At 59.7% G+C, this 19234-nt stretch overlaps 2 protein-coding genes across 2 annotated transcripts; one reads left to right on the plus strand and one right to left on the minus strand.

Moving 5' to 3' along the window:
* Window positions 1-306: 306 nt before the first annotated feature.
* On the minus strand, window positions 307-4162 carry FGF22 (fibroblast growth factor 22). Its single transcript, XM_058858370.1, has 3 exons — window positions 3727-4162; window positions 750-853; window positions 307-526 (listed from the first exon to the last, which is right to left on the minus strand). The coding sequence occupies exons 1-3, from the start codon at window positions 4127-4129 to the stop codon at window positions 332-334; spliced, it is 702 nt and encodes a 233-aa protein (XP_058714353.1). The 5' UTR covers window positions 4130-4162; the 3' UTR covers window positions 307-331.
* A 45-nt stretch (window positions 4163-4207) lies between these two features.
* On the plus strand, window positions 4208-18284 carry POLRMT (RNA polymerase mitochondrial). Its single transcript, XM_058858368.1, has 21 exons — window positions 4208-4691; window positions 5256-5351; window positions 5671-6278; window positions 6625-6755; window positions 7788-7974; window positions 8385-8534; window positions 8652-8819; window positions 9154-9324; window positions 9751-9990; window positions 10225-11004; window positions 11288-11410; window positions 13079-13201; window positions 14041-14220; window positions 14319-14405; window positions 14682-14795; window positions 15357-15406; window positions 15665-15763; window positions 16087-16159; window positions 16509-16591; window positions 16948-17027; window positions 17610-18284. Exons 1-21 carry the CDS (start codon window positions 4634-4636, stop codon window positions 17657-17659), a joined length of 3651 nt encoding a protein of 1216 aa, XP_058714351.1. The 5' UTR covers window positions 4208-4633; the 3' UTR covers window positions 17660-18284.
* Window positions 18285-19234: the final 950 nt, after the last annotated feature.

A 19234-nucleotide genomic window follows, 5' to 3' on the forward strand; every position in this document is an offset into this window, starting at 1 on the left:
TACCATGAACACAGTTTTAATTGCCACGGATGCTCAGACACAACCTGCTGGTACATCCCAGCCCTGCAGAGATGCCATTAGCAGATCCTGGCCCCTGCTCCAGTCACACTCCTCGGCTGCACCACACAGGCTCTGCACCAGGGGAACAGTGGGAGAGCCACAGCCCTGCAGCACGGCTGAGTCTGGAGCTTCTGCCTTCCGCATCCATCCTCTGCCGTGCATTAAAAATAAAGCAATAAATAGCAAAAAATAGATATGTACATAAATAAAATAACATCTTTTTGTTTGGTTTTTTTTTCCCTACAGGACCATCCGGAGCTGCCCACGGTGTTCAGCTGACGAGCATGGGGAGGAAGTGTGTGGAGAGGTGCTGCCGGCGTGTCTTGCCCCCTCGCTGCGGCCTGCCCTTGCTATTGAGCGAGAGGAACATGGGGCGGCCGCGGTGCCGCCAGCGCAGCGACGCGTAGGTGTTGTAGCCGTTCTCTTCGATGCGCTCCGTGAACTTGCAGTTGGGGCTGAACTCCTTCTGGCAGGAGAGGGAAGGGGGTGAGGGGTGGCTATGCTCAGCTGGGGGCCCTCGGACCCCAAGAGCGGGGCAGGGCGGGACCCTGGCTCCTCCCTGATCCCCGAGGGGCAGAGGGGCTTGGTGGGTGCAGTCCCCTGCTGGGGAGCAGGTCAGGGCATGGGAAACCAGCCCTTGAGCCTCTGGCTCTGGTGCAGTCCCTCCCAGGAGGCAGCGTCCGACCTACCGACCCGTAGAGCCTCCCCCGCTTGTTCATGGCCAGGTAGAAGCCGGTGTGCACCGCCCGGATGGCCACGACGCCAACACGCACCGACCGGATCTCGACGATGCCTGCAGGACAGGGAAGCATGGCATGAGAGAGGGACGGACAGGCAACCTCCCCGAGGGGCCCTGCCCCAATGCTGGGTCTGTGGCCACAGTGTGCCTCCAGAGAGAGGGAGCTGCTGATCCTCACCCAGAGCCAAGCAGCCAGAGGAACAAGGGCTGCTGCGCAAGCTGGGAGTGGGAGGGGGAACCTCTGATCCAAGGAAGGTTTGATCTTTACTCCTCTCCTCCCCAGGGTCCAGCCACTTCCCAGGAGCCGGGCTGTGCGGGAGCGATGCCAAGCACAACCCTCATGTGTGTCCTCCCTTCATTGGCAGCTCTGCCCGTGCATCCATCCCCAACGCGCCCACAGTGCCCCGGGGACCTGACCTCCCTCCCGCAGCACCCGGCCCCGGCACACGCCGGGCACTGAGGCTGGCGAGGCTCCTGGAGTGGCAAAGTGTGCGTGGGGGTGGCAGCGACAGCACACATTGTGTTATGGTGGACAAAGGCACACGGGCAGAGGTTTGCAGGGGCAGGAATGGGCCAGGACAGTGCCGTCCGTGGAGACCCCATTGCCTGGTGGCACAAACGAGGACAAACGGCCCCGTGCCCAGCACTGCGGGCTGGCGGGTGGAGGAGCACTGCAGGACGTGAGGATGAGCCCGGGGGGCGGCTGCAGCCGGGCTACGAAGCCACAGCTGGGCTGGCGTGTGTGTGCCCCGACCGCCGAACTCCTGCTCGGCCGCTAATGGGAAAGGCATGCGGTCAGACCAGCGGCTCTGGCACGGGAAACACCCAGAGCATCATCGGGGCCTCTGGATTCCTGCAGTGCCTCACGCCGGCCAGCCCCGAGTGCCGCTGCCCGCCCTGCCGCCCGCCAGGCACACGGCGCAGTGCGAAGGGGAGAAGGAATGTCCAGTGAGAGCAATGCGGGCAGGGCAGCAGGAAGGGCTGGAGACACAGCAGGATCTGCCTATGGACACCACTGCAGGGGCTGCCGCGGCTGGACAGGGTGGGAGGACACACAGAGGCTCTGGCTGGTGGCGGCACACACAGCGTGGGGGCTGCAGCCCCTGGACAAGGGCTTTCATCAACCTCCCAGCGTTGCTGCCATTCCCCGGGCATCACCTGCCTGCAAGAGGCTGGGAGCGGACAGGGTGGATACAGCACTGAGGCAGCGTGAGGGCTCCTGAGCGTTCGGCTCCTCGGGGATTTTCAGCCCAGCGGCTTCGGTGCTGCCACCGGTCCCGGCAGCCACCGGGATCCGCAGCGCCCGGCCCAGGGAAGCCACTGATGAGGCTGTGGAGGGGAAGGGCTGAGCAAATGCCTGTGAATCCATCCCACTTGATCACTGTCTGAAGCTGCTGCTATTTATAAGGACTTGTGCTTTTCTAAAAATAACCCCCTTCTGTTCCCAGTGCTCTAGCCGGCTCTGCCGCCCTTTGTTTGCAGGTGCCCGGCCAGTACCTGGTCAGAGCCAGCTCCCAGTGCTCCCAGTCTCACACTCAGCCCCAGAGGGGTCTCCAGGAGGCTGGGGCAGATGCAGGGCTTGAGGTGGGGGAGTCCCTGGAAGATCCCCCGCCACCCTAGAGCTGCCAGTGGGGCTGGTCCAGCAGCTTCTGCGAGGGCTGTGGAGCAGAGCCCGCGCCCAGCCCAGGCGCACACAGATAAGCAGAGTGAGCCCCATGTACAGCCCGGAGCTGCTCCGCCTGCCAGGCCCCATGGCCACACCATCAGGGGAACGTGTTGGGGTGCTTTGTGCTGGCAGTGTGCCTGGTCGGGACTCCCGACAGCCTCCGACACCACAGGAGGGTTCCCTGGGCTGGGCTTGGCTCCCATGTCCTGTGGCTGCTGGGAGATGTCCTGTGCTGGGAGATAGTGCAGCCCCTGCTGGACCAGGACATGAGCTGGGGGTGCTGCAGCCCTCCTGCCCCAAACCCCAACACCCTGTCAGGGCACAGGGGAGATGTTCAGGCATCCCCCTTTCCCAAGGCCCCCAATATCCCCCTCCTTGTCCAGCTACTGTCCTGCCAGCCTGGTGCCCCTATCCCTGTCCAGGGGCTGGGACCCTGCACCCCCATGGGTGGCTGATAGCCAGGCACTTGCAGCCCTGGCTCTTGCTGAAGTTGTACAGTGACTGCCACGTCCTTGGGGACTCTGTCCCTCTGTCCACCCAGCTGTCTCTGTGACAAGTGCCAACCCACTCTGCAGGCAGGGGTTGCTCCATGGACCCCTCCAACAGGGATGTTCATCTGTCCCACATCTGACAGATGCCCCATTCTGGGACCAGCATCACCGCAAAACTTCCTACATCCCCCACTCCTCCTCAGCCTTTCCCCACCCCCCAGTGTTCTAGTGGGGGAACGATCCCGCGATCTCCCAGTCCCTGGGAAAGGCAGGGCAGGGGGGCATCATGAACTGGCAGGACGAGATGGGACAAAGGACCCCCGAGAGACCCCCTAGGACACCCCAACCGCTGGGAAAGCAACGCCGGGTGGCCGGGCAGTGCCCGCCGGTGTCCGCGCCCCTCTCACGGCTCCCACAGTGCAGTGACGGGGGCGAGGGCAGCCGGCGCCGGTAGCGCTCCGGGAGCGGCGTGCCCCGGCCGGCGGGGACTGCGGGGACAGCGGGGACCCGCCGCTCCCGCGGAATAGACACTTCGGCTGAGATTTCCACAGAGGGAAGAGCTGCGGGCTCTCACCGGGCTGGGCATGGAGGGGTCCCGTCGCCGACCCGAGGCGCCTCCATCCAGCCTCCGCCCCCGTTCAGCCCCGGCAGCGCCCGCCTCTGCCTCAGCCCCGGCAGCCGGTGGGACCGGGCTCTCGCCAGCCGTGGGCGGGGGGCGGCCCCAGATCCCGGCTCTCCCCCGTGCCCGTCCCGGTCCCGTCCCCACTCACTGCCCGGCCGCTCCCTCCAGCGCGTCCCTTCCACGCCGCCGCCGCCGTCGATGCGCAGGAAGAAGCGGGTGGCGGAGAAGAGCCGCCGCCAGCGTACGTCGCCCTCCAGATGCCCGTAGCTGCGGGGGGGCCGCCGGCCGGTCCCGGTGGCACTGCCCGGCCCCGACCCCGGCCCCGCCAGCACGGCGAGAGCCCCGGCGAGGCAGGCGGCGATGGCGGCGGGGCCCCCGCGCCTCATGGCGGCGGGCGGCGGGCGGGCGGCGGGCGACGGGCGATGGGCCATGGCCACGGCGGCGACCGGCGACCGGCCCCGACGGCGCGAGCGGCCAGGGATGGGCGGCCCGGGGCGGGGCGGTGGCGGCGAATGGGCGGGACGGGGGCTGGGGCTGTGCCTCCCATTCATAAATCGGCGCCCCGACGGCTGTCCCGGGTCACCGGCCGCGGTCACTCGCCTACGACCGTGAGGCGTCCGGTTGGGGACCGCACACTCCGGTATCCGCCGTCAGCCGCGATGGGCGGACAAGTGACGAGCACCGCGGGCACAGAGTGTGGGAAGAAGTGGAGGGCGCGATGCTGCTGTGGCTGAGGACCTCCGGACGGTGGTGTCCATCTGCGGCCCGACCCGAGAGGCGCCGAGCTCGGGCCGGAGAGGAGCGCGTCAGCCGGGCTCCACCGCGTTCCCCGGGCTCCGCCACCTCCCGGAGCCTCCGCCGTGTCCCGGGATCCGCGCTCGTCCCGACCCACCCCGTCGGGGCCGCTACGGCCGCCAGGGGGCGCGGGTTGTGTTCGCCGCGCTGCACTATGGGAGCTGTAGTCCGGCTCGGCGGAACTCGCGCTCCCGGCGTGCCCCGCGCTGGAGCGGCGGGGTGGCGCGTGCGCGGTGGCGCGCGGCGCGCGCGGCCCGGGGATGTCGCTGCTGAGGCTGCGGGCGGTGCTGAGGGGCCCGGGCGGGCTGAGGGGGCCCGGTGAGCGGGAACGGGGACCGGGGCGGACACGGCGGGACGCGGAGGCACTAGAGGGGCATGGAGGGACCGGCGGGGACACGAGGAGACGGGGACACGGCCCGAGTGTGCGGACGGAGCTGGGCCGGGACGTCCCACGATCCTGAGCGTTCTCTGGGATACACCTGGAAGATGGAAGGGTCTTTTTGCGTCGTGAGCGCCCCGGGATAGACTCGGGCCTGTGGAAATGCTGGGATTTGTTACTCTCCAAAGGACTGATACGGGAGCTCTGGGAACCTTTCCCAGCTGTGGGATAGCACCTGACTGCTCTGGGGGTCTTGGGATGCTGACACCCCGTTCACAGCTCTGGGGTTTGTGGTGTCCTTGCGGTCATGTTCCTTCTGAGCCTCTGGTTCCGGGGGGTGAGGGGTGTCCCTGTCCCTCCTATGCTGCTGCTGGAGCAGCTGAGCTGAGAAGCATCCTCAGTTGCTCTGTCCATGCTGTGTCCAGCTGGGGCCATGGGGCAGAGTGGGGGACAGGGAGTGAAGCTTCCTCTGACCCCCCTGTCTTTGCATTCTTCCATGGTAGGGATTCCATGGAGAATCTTCAGGAGCTACTCCTCTGCCAGCACCAAGGAGAAGGAGAACAGAAATGGCACCTGTGAGAGGACAGAGCTGCTGGAAGGTCAGTACTGGGAGAGCTGCAGTGAGCAGACAGCACTGACCAGCCTGAGTTGTTGGTTTTAACCTGGCAGTGAGACTGCTGGGTTTCTGGGATGCTGGGGTGGGTTCCTGGGATGCTGGGGTGGGCCCCAGCTTGCAGGTAGATCTCAGAGAGACAGTGGTTGATATCTCTGTCTGGGAGCAGGGCTGGCCAAGGAAGGATGAAGTTCTCTTGTGAGCCCTTTTTTTTTTGAGCATGATTCTGATACTTCCAGGGTGAGGACAGGACAGAGCCTTCTGCTGTGCCTTGTCTCTCATCACTTCTCTCTGTTTCCCACTAGTGCTCAAAGCTCGAGCGAAGCAGCTCCAAGGCAGTAACGTCCCAGAGGTGACAGTCGACAAGGTGGAACTGGCTGCAGTGGACAATGACAAGTACCAGGAGGGTGTGGCCCCTGGCCCCAGGGAGAACCAGCCCATTCCCAGGGCACGGGGTGATGGCCTGGCCCAGTCCAGCACCTGGGCCAAAAAGTTGCAGAAGGAGATGTACATCCAGCAGCTGAAGATGAAGCAGGAATTGCCTAGTGCTGCCTCCCAGCTGGCTCTGGAGGGCCAGGCCAAGACCAAAGCAAAATCCATGAAGAGCCCAAAGATTCCAAAGATGAATGCAGCCACTGCCTGGAACCAGAGCTCTGGCAGCCCCCACAGCAAGCCCAGGGTGGTGGAAGCAAAGGAAGCTGCAGAGCTGAAGAGCCCTCAGAGCATGCCAAAGGACAAGAGTAACCAACAGGTCCTGCATCAAACCATTCAGTCCAACCTGGAGTGCTTCCTGTTCCTGCAGCAGTCAGAGGAGGCTGAGCGGTACCTCCTGCTGTGCCACAGCTCTCCAGCGAAGAAGAAGGTGCTGGACATCGGTGCCTACAACATCGTGATGCGCAGCTGGGCCAGGAAGGTACCGAGCCATGGGTGCTCCAGGTGGGAGAGGGGCTGGCTCGTGAGGAAGAGCCTCCAGCTGGTTTTACCTGTGGTTGTCACTTCAGCAAGTGTTGAAGCAGTGCTTCTGGCAAGGGGGACTGAGGTAGCATGAGGCCACAGGTCTGTGTGAGGTGGCTTTGAGAGGGAGAAGGGAGTGGGGAAAGGGTAGGGTAGACATGGCTAAATCTGAACAGGAGTAGAGGGGCATGGAGCTGTGACTTTAGGGCCACTGGTGTCAGTGTCCACAGCCTCCTTCCCTTCTCACTGTCCACAGCCTCCTTCCCTTCTCAGTGTCCACATCCTCCTTCCCTTCTCACCTGCAGGGCTGCTTGAATCGCATCGACCGATTGTTTTCCGTGCTGGAGTCCACCAGCCTCCGGCCCAACTTGGACTCCTACGCGGTGGCCCTGGTGTGCATGGGTCGGAACCAATCTCCTCCCAAAGTCATCTTGAGGTAAGACCTGCCTCAGGTGCTGCTGAGCCTTGGCAGCAGCAGCTCCACATCCTGTGCTTGGAGAATGGGAGATGCAGTGGGTTGGGATCAGGAAGAGCTGTCCCTTCTCTGTTCCCATCTGGGTGCTCTGACCCTCTTCTCATGGCCAGATTTTAGGGTGGGCAGAGCATCCTCCCTGCCACTCCCAGCTGCTGGGGAGTTTGTCTGAGATTGTGCACGGAGAGGAGATGTGGAAGGTGAGAATAGGCACTGTTTCCCCCAGAGCTGGGCTGGGAGAGGCCTTCTTCAGTCAGGAACTCCTTGGTTCCACACCCATCCCAAGCATCTTGCTCTGTCTGGCCCCTCCATTGCTGCCTGCTGGGGCTTGGCTCCTCCATTTGTTTTTGTGGCACTTGTGTGGAGTTTGCTCTTTTTGGCGGGCTCAGTCACACAGCTGCTTCCTGCAGGGCTCTCCAGAGGAGCTTGGTCAGGAGATTCGAGTAGATTTCATGGAGCATAATAGACAGGAAAGTGTCAGTGCTAAAATAAGCAGCTGAAAGAGCCCTGGAAGATCCCACAGGGTGGGCCCAGGGGCAGTGCCTGGGGCTGGAGGCACAGCCAGCTCCTCTCCAAAGGATGGAGAAAGCTTCTGATGCGTTAGTGCTGAACCTCAGGGATGTGTCACTGGCCTCTCTGTCCTTTGGCTGCTGACAGGTTCTAGATGCCTTCAAGGGAATGTCTCCAGTCAGCTGACTCTGAGAGGGCTGGCAGTGACTGTGCTGGACGGTGTGGGAGCTGTGGCAGTGCAGCACAGGCTGTGGGGCTGCCTGTGGGCAGCTGGAGTGCTGCTGCTGCAGTGGCTGGAGCTCAGCCTCCCTGCCCAGGGAGCTCTGCAGCAGTGCAGGCTGAGGGGTGGACACCTGATCTCTGTAACCTGAGGCGGGTGACCTTGTGGGACGGGCTGTGCTGAGGCAGCTCTTGCCCTGGCAGCTTCTATACAACATGCTCGGGCTCTTGGGGAAGATCAAGCCTGTCCTGTCTGCCCCTCCTCAGATACCTGCAGCAGCTGAACAGCAGTGGCTTCCATGTGGATGAGCTCTTCCAAAAGTGCCTGTTTGAGGAAGATGAGAAGGAGGTGGTGCTGTGGGCCATCAGGACTGTCCAGCCCAACTACCAGCTGCCTCCTCCACCCAGCCCCGAGATCTCTAAGTCTTCTCTGCTCCAAGACTTCTATTCCAGAGTAAGCCACAGTGCTCAGGGAGGTGTTGAAGCTGGTGGTGCTCACAGTTGTTCTTAGGTACAGCTCAGGAGAGGGCTAAAAAAGAACAAGCTGTTAATCTGATCTCTGCTCAATAACCCACACAAATCATCAAATGAATGACATTACCTACAGCCTTACAGGGGAACAGCAAAGCAGAGGGTTTGCAGGGAGCTGGAGATGGAGGGGGTTGCCTGGGGAGGTGCTTGGCCATAACACAGGAGCAGAGCAGCCTCTGGGGTTTGCCTGCCACAGACCTCTGGGCCCAGAGGTCCCAGCAAGGTGCTTTCAGCCCAGAATTGTACCACAAGTCTCTTGCAGGGAAGCTGGGAGAATGAGTGTGGCTTCTCTTCCTCCTGCTTTTGGCACTGACTGCCTCTCTCCCATTGCAGGAGACAATGGTGTCATACCCCAAGCTGGATTTCTCCATGAAGGAGTTGCAGGAGCGCTTCCAGCAGCAGCTGGAGATGGAGCTGAAGAACACCATAACCATTGAGTCAGTGGAGGCAGCCAAGCCCCTGACCCCACAGGCTATCAAAGCGGTAAAGCTTGGGGATCTGGGGACAGCCCTCAGGGCCTGTGGGTGGCAGCTGAGGGTCCATGAGCTGAAGAGGGGGCAGCTCATGCTGACCAACTCCCTTCCTTCCTTCTCCATGCAGCGGAAGCTGCTGGGCACCCTCCGCTCCCAGTGGCACGGCGCCATCCTCCAGGCCCTGCAGAATTCCAAGCGCAGCATGGCCAGGCCCAGGAGGCTGTCAAAGTACAATATCCTCTACCCCTACCTGTGTCTGCTGCCAGATGAGGAGTATGTGGACATCATGATGCAGGTAGGAGCCTGCCCTGCCCTCACAGGAGTGGGGCTGGACTATCAGCCATGGGGCTGTCACAGAGCACTAATGTCCCACTTCAGCCATCAGAATTGGAGTTTCCTGAGAGTTTTATCAGGTTCTTAGGTGCAGGCTGTCTGCTCCTTCTGGCAGAGCAGCCAGAGAAATCCATGCTCTGTCCTGGTTGTTTTTCCTTCCTCACCATCTGTTCAGTATCATGGAAATCAGCATCTTCCTGTGGTCCCTGCACAGCAGCTTTAACTCCTGCTCTGTCTCTCTGCTGTGTCTCTCTGTTCCTCCTTCCTAAGACCTTCTTTGCCTTCCCCTTTCCCAGGTCCTCAATGATCTGTCTCCACAAGGTGAGTCCCTGGCAGTCCTGGCCAGGGAGCTGGGCACCAAAGTCTACGACAGGTACATCATCCAGAGGAAGCTGCGCAGCCGCCAGCTGGAGAAGGTGCAGGAGATTTATGAGAACTACATCCAGCTGCTGGCAAAGGACAGCCAGGTAGGAGCCAGGTGTCTGTCCCATGCAGGAAAGCTCTGGGCTTTGCAGAGCAGGAGAGGACAAGAGGGGAGAAAGGGGCCAAGGCCACTGCTCTGTGCACCTCAAGGACCAGGTGAGCAGGTTGTTCTCAGAGCTGAGTGCTCATAGGGACAGGCAGGTCTGCAGTCTGGGCAGGAGGGGCTGTGGGGACAGGGTGTCAGCACTGGGATGTGGCAAAAGGAAGGACTTTGCATTGCCCCTGTTCCTGTTCTCACTGTTGGGCTCACCCCAGCCTCCTCAGCCCTCCTTCCCCAAACACCCCTATCAGGGAGGACCTCATGGGGACACAAAGATAGGACAGTCCTTCTCAGAACTACATCCCAGGTAGATAGATCCTATCCAGCAAAGCCTCTCCAGCTGACTCCATTTTCACTTTCCACCTCCCAGCCTAAACAGTACTTGCCACGGGAGTACTGGGAGAAGCTGGTGGCAGAAGCAGGCTTTGGGCCTTCCCTGAGCTTGAAGAACTGCAGCTGGCCGTGTGTGCTCCTCATGCGCCTGGGCATGTACATGCTGGAGCTCCTGGTGAAGGCTGTCAAGGTGCCCAAGAACATCCTCAATCGTCGCCTGGAGTCCAAGCCTATCCCTGTCCTCTACCATGTCTACTCCTTCTACAGTAACTGGCAGGTGAGCCTCACCCTGGGGGCTCTGGGGCTGTGCAGGATACCCCTTCCTCAAAATCAGATCCTTGCAAGGGCCTTTCCTGTCGTTGCTGCCATTCCTGCTCAGGGAGGCTTTGAGGAGCCCTTGATTCTGTGTGGGTGCTCTCCTTACTTGGCATGATCCTTATGGAATGGCTGACTGACCACATGCTCTTCCACACTCCAGCCCTAATCCTCTGCTGCTGATCCTTCTCTCCAGGTTGGGCTGATAAAGCCCCATCCTGTCTTCTCCCAGCTTGTGTCAAATGCTGCAGAGACCATGCTGACCTTCAACTCCTCTGCCATGCCCATGCTGTGCCCCCCGGTGCCCTGGACCTCCCACAATTTCGGTGCCTTTGTCCTCAATGACACCAAGCTGATGCGCTTCATGGAAGAGACCACCCACCACCAGCTGCTTCTGGAGCAGTGTCCCCCTGTGAACCTCCACCCTGTGCTGGATGCCCTGAACCAGCTGGGCAACTGTGCCTGGAAGATCAACCAGCCAGTGCTGGATATTATCATCTCCATCTTCAATGACAAAGGGGATGAGAAGCTGGACATCCCACCACCCCTCTCTGAGGCTCCCAAGCCTCCCACTGCTCCCGGCCATTCCTCCACCTGGAGCAAGTCCCTCAAGCACGAGCTGTTCCTGTGCAAGAAGAAGACTGCAGAGATGCACAGCCTGCGCATGGACGCGCTCTACAAGCTCTCCATCGCCAACTACGTCAGGGACAAGGTGTTCTGGTTCCCTCACAACATGGACTTCCGTGGCAGGACTTACCCGTGCCCGCCCTATTTCAACCACTTGGGGAACGATGTCACCCGGGCCATCCTGCTGTTCGCAGAGGGGAGGCCGCTGGGGCCCAGGGGACTTGACTGGCTGAAGATCCACCTCATCAATCTGACGGGGCTGAAGAAGAAGAACGCCTTGCAGGAGCGGCTGGACTATGCCAATGAAATCATGGAAGACATCCTGGACTCAGCTGACCACCCGCTGACGGTACGTGGGAGCTTCTGGCAAGTGAAATAAAATGGAAATCAGAATCGATTTTGAAACAAAAAAGTTTTGAAAGATACACTTTTGAGAGTGTAAAAAGGGAAAAAGCAATGCAGAGGTTCCTAAATATCCCATTCCTGTCTGAAAACGTGGTGAAAAACTAGGGAAGTGGAGGCATGGAGGGAAGAAGTGCTGTGCCCAGCATATCTTGAGTGCTCAGGGGCTGTGATTTGAGGGGCAGAGGAGCAGTGCCTGCTCCTACCAGCCTGTGCTTTCTCATTCCCAGGGCAGGAAGTGGTGGATGAACACTGATGAGCCCTGGCAAGCCTTGGCATGCTGTATGGAAATCGCCAAAGCCTCGAGGTCCCCAGATCCGGCAGCCTACATCTCTCACTTCCCAGTTCACCAGGTAGGAGCCTGGCAGATCCTCACGGCCCATGCGAGGCTCAGCGGGGCAGGAAAGGAGCATCCAGGTCTCCAGCACTGCAATCCCTGCTCCACATGGCTGGGTTTTCTTAGGAATGGGAATGCAGTGTTGGGCATCTTGGCATGAGAGCTCTGGTGATTTGCTGCTGCTTGCAGCCATCCATGAACTGGTACAGCCGAGGGCTGCCTCACTTCCCTTGGCTCGAGCAGAGCCCAGCTGGGAGATCGCTGGCAGCTGCCTCAGGGTGAGAGCCAGGCCAGTCCCACCTTCTGCAGCCACAGGATCAGGACTGGAAGTCAGCCCAGCAGGGCAACACCTGGCTGTCTGGAGTGTTTGGAGCTGTGCTTTGGGGGCCTTTGCTGTACTCTTGCTGCAAGGCTGAAGCCAAGCAGCTCTGCAGGAGCCAATATGGGAGGTCTGGAGCTCTGAGGAAGGGCACGGGGACAGAGGTGGTTGTCCCCCACTTTCAGTGCCGTGTCACCATGTGGCCTGTCCCTTCTCAGGTGCTGCTAAGCTCCCTGAAGGCACCTGCTCCATGGTTGCACAGGGATGAGGCTGATAGTGGCTGTGGGTGAGGGTTGGCTGCTCCTTTCTCTTCTGAGGAGATCAAGTGGCCGTGACTGGTAGGAGGATAGGGGAGGGCAGCAGTTATTCTGCCAGTCTTGAGGGTCTGGAATATGCGTGAGACAGTCAGGACTGATATTTTGATGACAACAAAAGATCAATAGAGCAGCTGGGGGTGTGTGGAAGGTGCAGCTAATGAAATATCAGCAAGGACTTCTTCTGAAGGGTACCAGAGTCTCGTTCAGCCTGAGTCATCAGTCTTAATTAACAGAGCCATCATGTCCTGGTGCTGCTTTTCCACACTGCAGGGAGTGGGGAGAGGGTGCAGGAGGAAGGAGGCCCTGCTTAAGGAACCTGACAGTCCTGGGGTATCTGGCTCCCTGGACCAGGGAGAGCCTGAGCACAGGGGGCCAGGAACAGCAGGACATCTGTGAGAAACATTGCTGCCAGTGCAGTCTGGGGAGAACCAAGATCTTCATGCACCATCATTCAGGTCCTGTCTGTCTCACCCAAGCTGCTCTTGGTTCCAGGAGGGCTGCAAAGGCAGCTGCTGTGGCAGACGCTCACTGTGCCTCTGATGCAGCTTTGGAAATCTGGGTGGGAGCTGGTTTCTGTCAGAGGCATGTTTTCATCTGCTGGCAGTGCAGCTGGCTGGAGCTGCAGAGCCAGCTGGGGCTTCCTGAGGGATCTTTGGCTTGGCCTGCCTTTTCCTGCCTCTGATCCCACAACTGCTGAGGTTGTTTTGACTGCTTGCTCTTGGGGCTGCTTTTAGCATCCTAGATGTATTCAGTGTTTTCCCAATTTTCTGGTTTTCAGTGTTTCCACGGAGCTCTGATGTCTTTGGAAACCCACAGAGGCGGTGATGTGAGGTTTCTGATTTTAAACCTCACAGGTCACAGTAGTTAGGGATGGACCCAAGCAGGAAACCTAGCCAGAAGGCAAATGGTCACTGCTGGGAGATGGTCACTGCCCTGAAGTGTGGGTGGGAAATGATGACCACACGAACCCTGTGCATGGGGAGGGGATGGATGAGCAGGGCTCTGTCCACACATTTAACTCCTTGTTTCCCTCGTGCTCTTCCTGCAGGATGGCTCCTGCAATGGGCTGCAGCACTATGCAGCGCTTGGCCGGGATCTCAGCGGCGCTGCCTCTGTCAACCTGGTGCCCTGTGGGCTCCCTCAGGATGTCTACAGTGCAGTGGCCCAGCAGGTGAGGCACAATGGAGACACACAGGGTCCTTTTGGACCTGCCTTCCCCTCTTGGTGTGCACAGGGTGACTCCCAAGGAGAAAGGTGGGGATGAGTGTGCAGAGAGCTGGGCGGAGGCAGGGACTCTGTCCCCAAGTGAGATCTGACTGGAGATCTGTCCTCGCAGAAATCCCCTGGGATTTCTGCTGTTCTCACTTGTCCTGAATGAAGCCTGGGAGAACTAGGCTGGAGAGGTGAAAGAGAGCAGAGTGTGTTCCTCATCCCTTGGTCAAAGCTGCCTGGCCTATGGGTTATGAGATTTTTCTTCCTTGAGATGAGTTGGAGGGAGTGGAGAGAGATTCAGCCATGGTCCTGCTACAAAGCCTTTGGTTTCTTCAGCAAGACATGATGTGAAATTTGCCACTGGGAGAGTGCTAAGAGGCTCATTCAGCTGGCATTGGACCCTGCATCTCCTGTCTGGGTCTCAGCAGGTTTTCTCCAGGCAGCACCACACCAGAGAGCAGGAAGAGTTCATGGGGGTGCAGGGTTTGCTCAGTTGTCACTGGGGGGCAGAGGCAGAAGAACCCAAGTTCTAAGCCACAGCCAAGCTGTGTCCTTGTCCCAGCTAGCACCACCTGGTTGCCAAGGGACAGTGCTGAGGCAGCAGGGACGGCTCTGCAGGCACAGTTATCCATGCTGGATCTCTTCAGCAGGTGCCTTCTGTTATCCAGGGTGGTGAAAATGGGCTGCAGGGATTCTGATGGGAGCTTGAGCTGGGCAGTGCACAGCTGGGAGGGTCCCACAGGCCACCAGCCATGGAGGGGGCTCATGGCAGCAGTGACCCAGAGGCACTCTCCTCAGGTGGAGGAGTTTCGGAAGAAGGATGCTGAGCAGGGGGTGAAGATTGCCCAGGTGCTGCAGGGCTTCATCAGCCGCAAGGTGGTGAAGCAGACGGTGATGACGGTGGTGTACGGGGTCACTCGCTACGGCGGTCGCCTGCAGATAGAGAAACGCCTCAAGGAGATCAACGAGTTCCCTGAGGTAGCATTCCTGTGTGTCCCCCCTCCCTGGATCCTGTCACTTTCTGTCTTTGGCTGTCCCTTTGCATGACCCATGGCTCTGCCTCTGGTCTGTGCCAGGAGTACTTGTGGGAAGCATCTCAGTATCTGGTGAAGCAGGTGTTCAACAGCATCAAGGAGATGTTTTCAGCGACTCGAGATATCCAGGTAAGGAGCCTGTTGACCCTTACCTCCTCTTTTTCTTCTTCCCTGGTCCATTCATACACAGACAAGGGGATGTTCTGTGGGGAGAGATGGTTCTCCTGGCTCTTGGCCCAGAGAGGATCTTCCTGCCCCAGCCCAGAGGTGTGGGATTGTGCCAAACTCCCCAGTAAGAGCTGGACTGTCACAGTCTGTGGCAGGAGTGAAGGTGGCCTGTGCTGGGAGGGGATGGGGTCTCCCAGCTCCACACTAACTCCAGCTGCTTCCTCCTTTCTTCTGAAGAACTGGCTGACAGAAAGCGCCAAGCTCATCGCCCAGTCAGGCCGGACAGTGGAGTGGGTCACACCACTGGGGCTCCCCATCATCCAGCCCTACTATCGCTCCAGGTCCACTGTGGTGAGTGTCCAGTGTGAGGTCTCATGGCACAACCTCCTGGTGCTGTGGTGGGAGCAGGGAAAAGACAGCCAGGCTAAGGCCCAGCAGGATGGCACCACTGGTGGGTGAGCCTGCAGAGCAGGTAGGATCCCTGTGTACAGGCACATCCTCCAGCCTCGTGGCTCCCTGCAGAGCCTGGAGTGTGTGGGTGGGCTGGTGAGGAAGCTCTGCGGCTCCGTCCCACTCAGGCAGCTGGGGCACGGGCCGTTCCCCGCTCTGAGAGCCTCCTCAGGGCTCGTGTGACTCAGTCTCGCTGCTGTCACCTCCCACGTGCTGCTGTGCTGACTCACAGCCCCCCAGCCCAGCTCCAGCAGCCCTTCTCGGGCCAATTCACCCTGCGAGGGCGAAGGGGTTCCGATGCCTGCCAGTACCCTCAGGAGGGGAGCTGGGCAAGTGGCAGCTGCCGTGGTGCTGGGACACCCTGGGAAGGCACAGGCCTCTCTCCAGAAGAGTGGGGCAGTGCCCAGCCCCCCGTGCTGCCAGGCAGTGCAGGGTGACAGCTGGTCTCCTCTCTCTTCACAGCTGAATTGTGGCATGCAGCGCTTGAGTGTGAAAAACCCCAACAGCAGTCAGTAAGTACAAACCATGGCCTGCACTGCACCCCTGCTGACCCCAGCCTGTGCTCTGGGGACAAGGTCTTCCTATCAGGGAAGCTGTCAAGGAGTGCCAGAGCTCCTGTTATTGTCCCTGAGCTGCAGAAAGCTGAACAGAGCAGCACAGCCTTGGCAGCTCCCTCACCCCCAGGCTGGGGTAGCACTGCCTCTGTGCCAGTGCTGTCATCTTTGGCCATGAAATGTCCCAGCTCCTCTGTGCCCCGCTTCGTCCTGCAGGAAACCTGACACTGTGAAACAGAAGAATGCCTTTCCCCCCAACTTCATCCACTCTCTGGACTCCACACACATGATGCTCACAGCACTGCACTGCCTCAGGTAGGGAGTGGGCAGCTGGGTTCCCAACCAGCTCTTCCCTGGCTCAGGACTCTTTTGGGAGAACATTGCTGGGGCAAGGCACCACATGGGACTGAGGAGTCTCTGGTGGGTGGGCATTTGGTGTTCCTGGCAGAGAAGGAAAGGAGGCAGCAGGGCAGGGACAGGGAGATCCTGGGATTTGCCACCTCCCTCTGAAGAGCTGCTGCACAGGGAGTCCCCATCTTGTGTGGTCCCTGCTCCTGTCCCAACCAGAGGTTCTATGTGGGGTGGTCCAACACAGAGGGGTCTCAGCACTGCTTCATGGCACCTTTGCCTCCTCCCAGGAAGGGCCTGACCTTCGTCTCAGTCCATGATTGCTACTGGACTCACGCGCTCACCGTGGATGTCATGAACCAGGTAAAAGTGTCCTCCTGGCTCCCTTGTGAGCAAGATCTTGCTGATCTGTGCTCTGGGCCCATGCCAGACCTCGCCTCCCCTGGGCTTTGCTCCATAGGCTGATTGATTCACCCAGCTGAGGTGAACCTGGGATGTTTGCTGGCGGTTGCAGCTGATTTCCTGGTGCCCCATCTCCTCCCACTCTGCAGGGAGCATGTTGGGGAGAATCTGTGGAAACGGGCACTAAACGCAGCCCTGGCAGAGCTGCTGCTCCTGCCCTGCCCTGCGTCCTTCCCAAGGGCTTTTGTCACTGGGGGAAGGAGGGAAAGCACCTGCTAAGCTGCACCTCACTGTTGTCTCCCTGGGTCAGGTCTGTCGGCAGCAGTTCGTGGCTCTGCACAGCGAGAAAATTCTGCAGGATCTGTCTGAGTTCATGCTGGAGAAGTACTGCAGGTATTCCTGACCTGTTGGTTTTTCCCCCCCACCTCCCTGGGGTCATGTCCAGGTGCTTACAGGTTGTGTCACCTGCCTGGGGGGTTGCTCTGGGGGAAAGCTGTCCTTCCTTCTTGCTTGACACCCAAATCACTGTCAACAGCTGGGTAAAAACTGCTGCAGAGGCTCTGCATCCTCTGGCTGCAGAACCGGGGGAGGGTTTGGCAGCCTTAGGGCCTACCCTGGACTGCTGGGGCTGGGCTCCTGCTCTCACTCTGGGGTGCATGGTCTGTTTTGGAGGAGCTGGCTCCTGTTGTCAGGAGCAGAGGAGGGTGTGCCTGGTTCCAGATAACCCGTGTTTATTTGCTTCCTTCTAGTTCATCCAGCTCCAGCACAGCGCCCATAGCCCATTGGCAGAAGAGACTGAGGGAACAGCTGTCCAATGTCCCCAGGACAGGTAGGAGCATGGGACAGGAACATGCAGAGCTCAGGACTGTTTTGGAGGCAAGGGAAATGAGAAGGAGTGGCTCCCAAAACCACCAAAAGACAAAAAGCCAGAGCTGTCTCCTAGGATCAGCTTTCCCCTCCTGTGCTGGACTGCAGAGCCACGGGCCAGAGCAGTCCAGCATGTCCACATTCCCCTGCAGCATCCCTGTTAGTGGTCCCTGCCATCCTCACTGAGTCCCTGGGATTTCCCCGAGGCTGACCCAGCTCTTCCCATCCTGCTCTTGTTCCGCTCCCATCTGTTTCCAACCGTGAGCATTTGCTCGGAGATGGGAGTGAGGGACTCGGCATGGTAATTGCCAGGATCTAGATGATATACATGCAATGGGATTAAGGCAATTAGTTTAACTCCTTCTAATCCTTCAGCCCTGTGTCTGCCAGGCCATCTGGCTCTGCCTGACCTCTGTGTGGAGTGGCCCAGCACTCCATGGGCAGCACAGTCCAGGGACAGGGATCCTTCGTACACTGAAGCCGCTTTTCTCCCCCTGTCCATCCCCACCTTGCTCTCCTCTGACCTCTCCTTTGCTCCCCTCAGGTGAATTCAACCTGAAGCAAGTGATGGATTCCACATATTTCTTCAGCTGAGCCCCAGCAGTCCTCAGGGCCCTGGGATAGCTCTGGACCTCCAGCCATGGTGGGCACTGGCCTGCAATGATCTTCTGTCCCACATCTCAAGGGGAAGGAGTTGCAGCTTCCAGCCCCGTGAGAGCCCTGCCTCACTCAAACTGGGACTCTGCTGTTGCAGCTGGTGAGGGACAGGGGCTCTCCAGTGTTTGCTGTCATTGCCTGTCCCAGCTCAGGGAGAGGGCACCAAGCCCTGCAGAGGGCTGCAGCTCTGGGCTGGGGGCAAACAGGTGGCAGGAGCCAGGGTGGCTCCCCTCATCCCACGCCCCCAGTGCTCTGAGCACTGTCCTTTGTTGCCTGTCCTGGGCTGCTGTCCCTCTGCCAGCAGAGCTCAGACATGGAGGGGCAGGCAGCTGACCTGGCCACAGCAGGAGCCCCAGCCCTGCTCTTGGCCACAGGGCAGGTGCTGCTCTGTGCTCTGCTCCAGCTCTGGGCACTGTCCTCACTCTCCATAGCGCAGCCTCTGCAACTCGACTCATTTTCAGTCATGGGTTTTGCTGCTGCTCACTGGGGATCAGGCAGGGAAAACCACTAACTTGGGGGTCAACATGTATAATATTGTAAATAAAATGTTTTTTGAAATACAAGATGGGACCTGTGTCCTCCAGATCTTTGCCTGAAGCCTGTGAGATGCCTGGGCTCTTGCCTCACCTTGCCAGGGACGGGGAGGTGGGATTGCTGCTTCCCAGCCTGGCCCTGTTCTGCTGACTGGTTGGGCTTTGGTTGCTCACAGGGGTGTCACATTCTGAAAATGCTTTTGTAGCAGGAACATGGAATTGTGCCAGTGCAGCTACAGTGGGCACTGGACTCTCTCAGGGGCCAAGGACAGCATTTTCAGCCAGGAGCCTCCCATTCTCACTGGACTGTGGCTTCCCAGACCTCCTCTCCACCAGGCTGGTGCTGCAGATGGTTGGCACCTTGTAACTGGAGCTGTGTTTGGCCCAGTTCTCAGCTGTGCCCTATAACCACAGGCTCACAGTCAGCACCCAGCTTCTTCCTGGCTGCTGCTGAAGCAAGGGGAAAGCTGCTGGCAGAGGCTTTTCACCTTGTGGCTTTCCTGGCAAGGGAGAGAGCTCTTCAAAGGACAAAGCTGCATCCCACAGCCTGAGCTGGGGCTGTGCCCAAGTGTTCTGGCTCCTGGAGCCGGGCACGGAGAGCGGGGAGGCGCGGCAGGGAGGGACGGTGGCGAAGAAGCAGAGCCGGAGTCGTGCGTAGCTCTGTCAGCTGCTGACGTTTATTGCACAGGATGGGCTGGATGGGAAGGTGGACACTTGGAGTGGGGCCCTGTCCCTCCGGCTGCTCGGCCGCAGGGTGCCGGGGCTGGCACGGGCCCCGCGCTCGCGGTACATTCAATGTGGAAGGCTCCAGAGTGCGAGGCAGCGAGGCACACACACACACACACACACACACACCTGCACACACATCCACACACCCACACACGCACACACAACACACGCACAGGCACCCGGTACACTCGGTAGGTGCCTGCCCCAGCCCCAGGGCTCGGGCTCCAGCGCCTGCCTCCGTCCTAGCGCT

Source organism: Poecile atricapillus, chromosome 28 (genome assembly GCF_030490865.1).
Source record: "Poecile atricapillus isolate bPoeAtr1 chromosome 28, bPoeAtr1.hap1, whole genome shotgun sequence".
Classification (NCBI taxonomy): domain Eukaryota; kingdom Metazoa; phylum Chordata; class Aves; order Passeriformes; family Paridae; genus Poecile; species Poecile atricapillus.

Coding starts and splice junctions, on each gene's coding strand:
- FGF22 (XM_058858370.1), bottom strand. CDS start 4,129: ATGAATGGGAGGCACAGCCCCAGCCCCCGTCCCGCCCATTCGCCGCCA. Junction 854..3,726: donor CTGGAGGGAGCGGCCGGGCA/GTGAGTGGGGAC, acceptor CCTGTCCTGCAG/GCATCGTCGAGATCCGGTCG. Junction 527..749: donor GGGGGAGGCTCTACGGGTCG/GTAGGTCGGACG, acceptor CTCTCCTGCCAG/AAGGAGTTCAGCCCCAACTG.
- POLRMT (XM_058858368.1), top strand. CDS start 4,634: ATGTCGCTGCTGAGGCTGCGGGCGGTGCTGAGGGGCCCGGGCGGGCTG. Junction 4,692..5,255: donor GGGCGGGCTGAGGGGGCCCG/GTGAGCGGGAAC, acceptor CTTCCATGGTAG/GGATTCCATGGAGAATCTTC. Junction 11,411..13,078: donor CTCACTTCCCAGTTCACCAG/GTAGGAGCCTGG, acceptor CTCTTCCTGCAG/GATGGCTCCTGCAATGGGCT.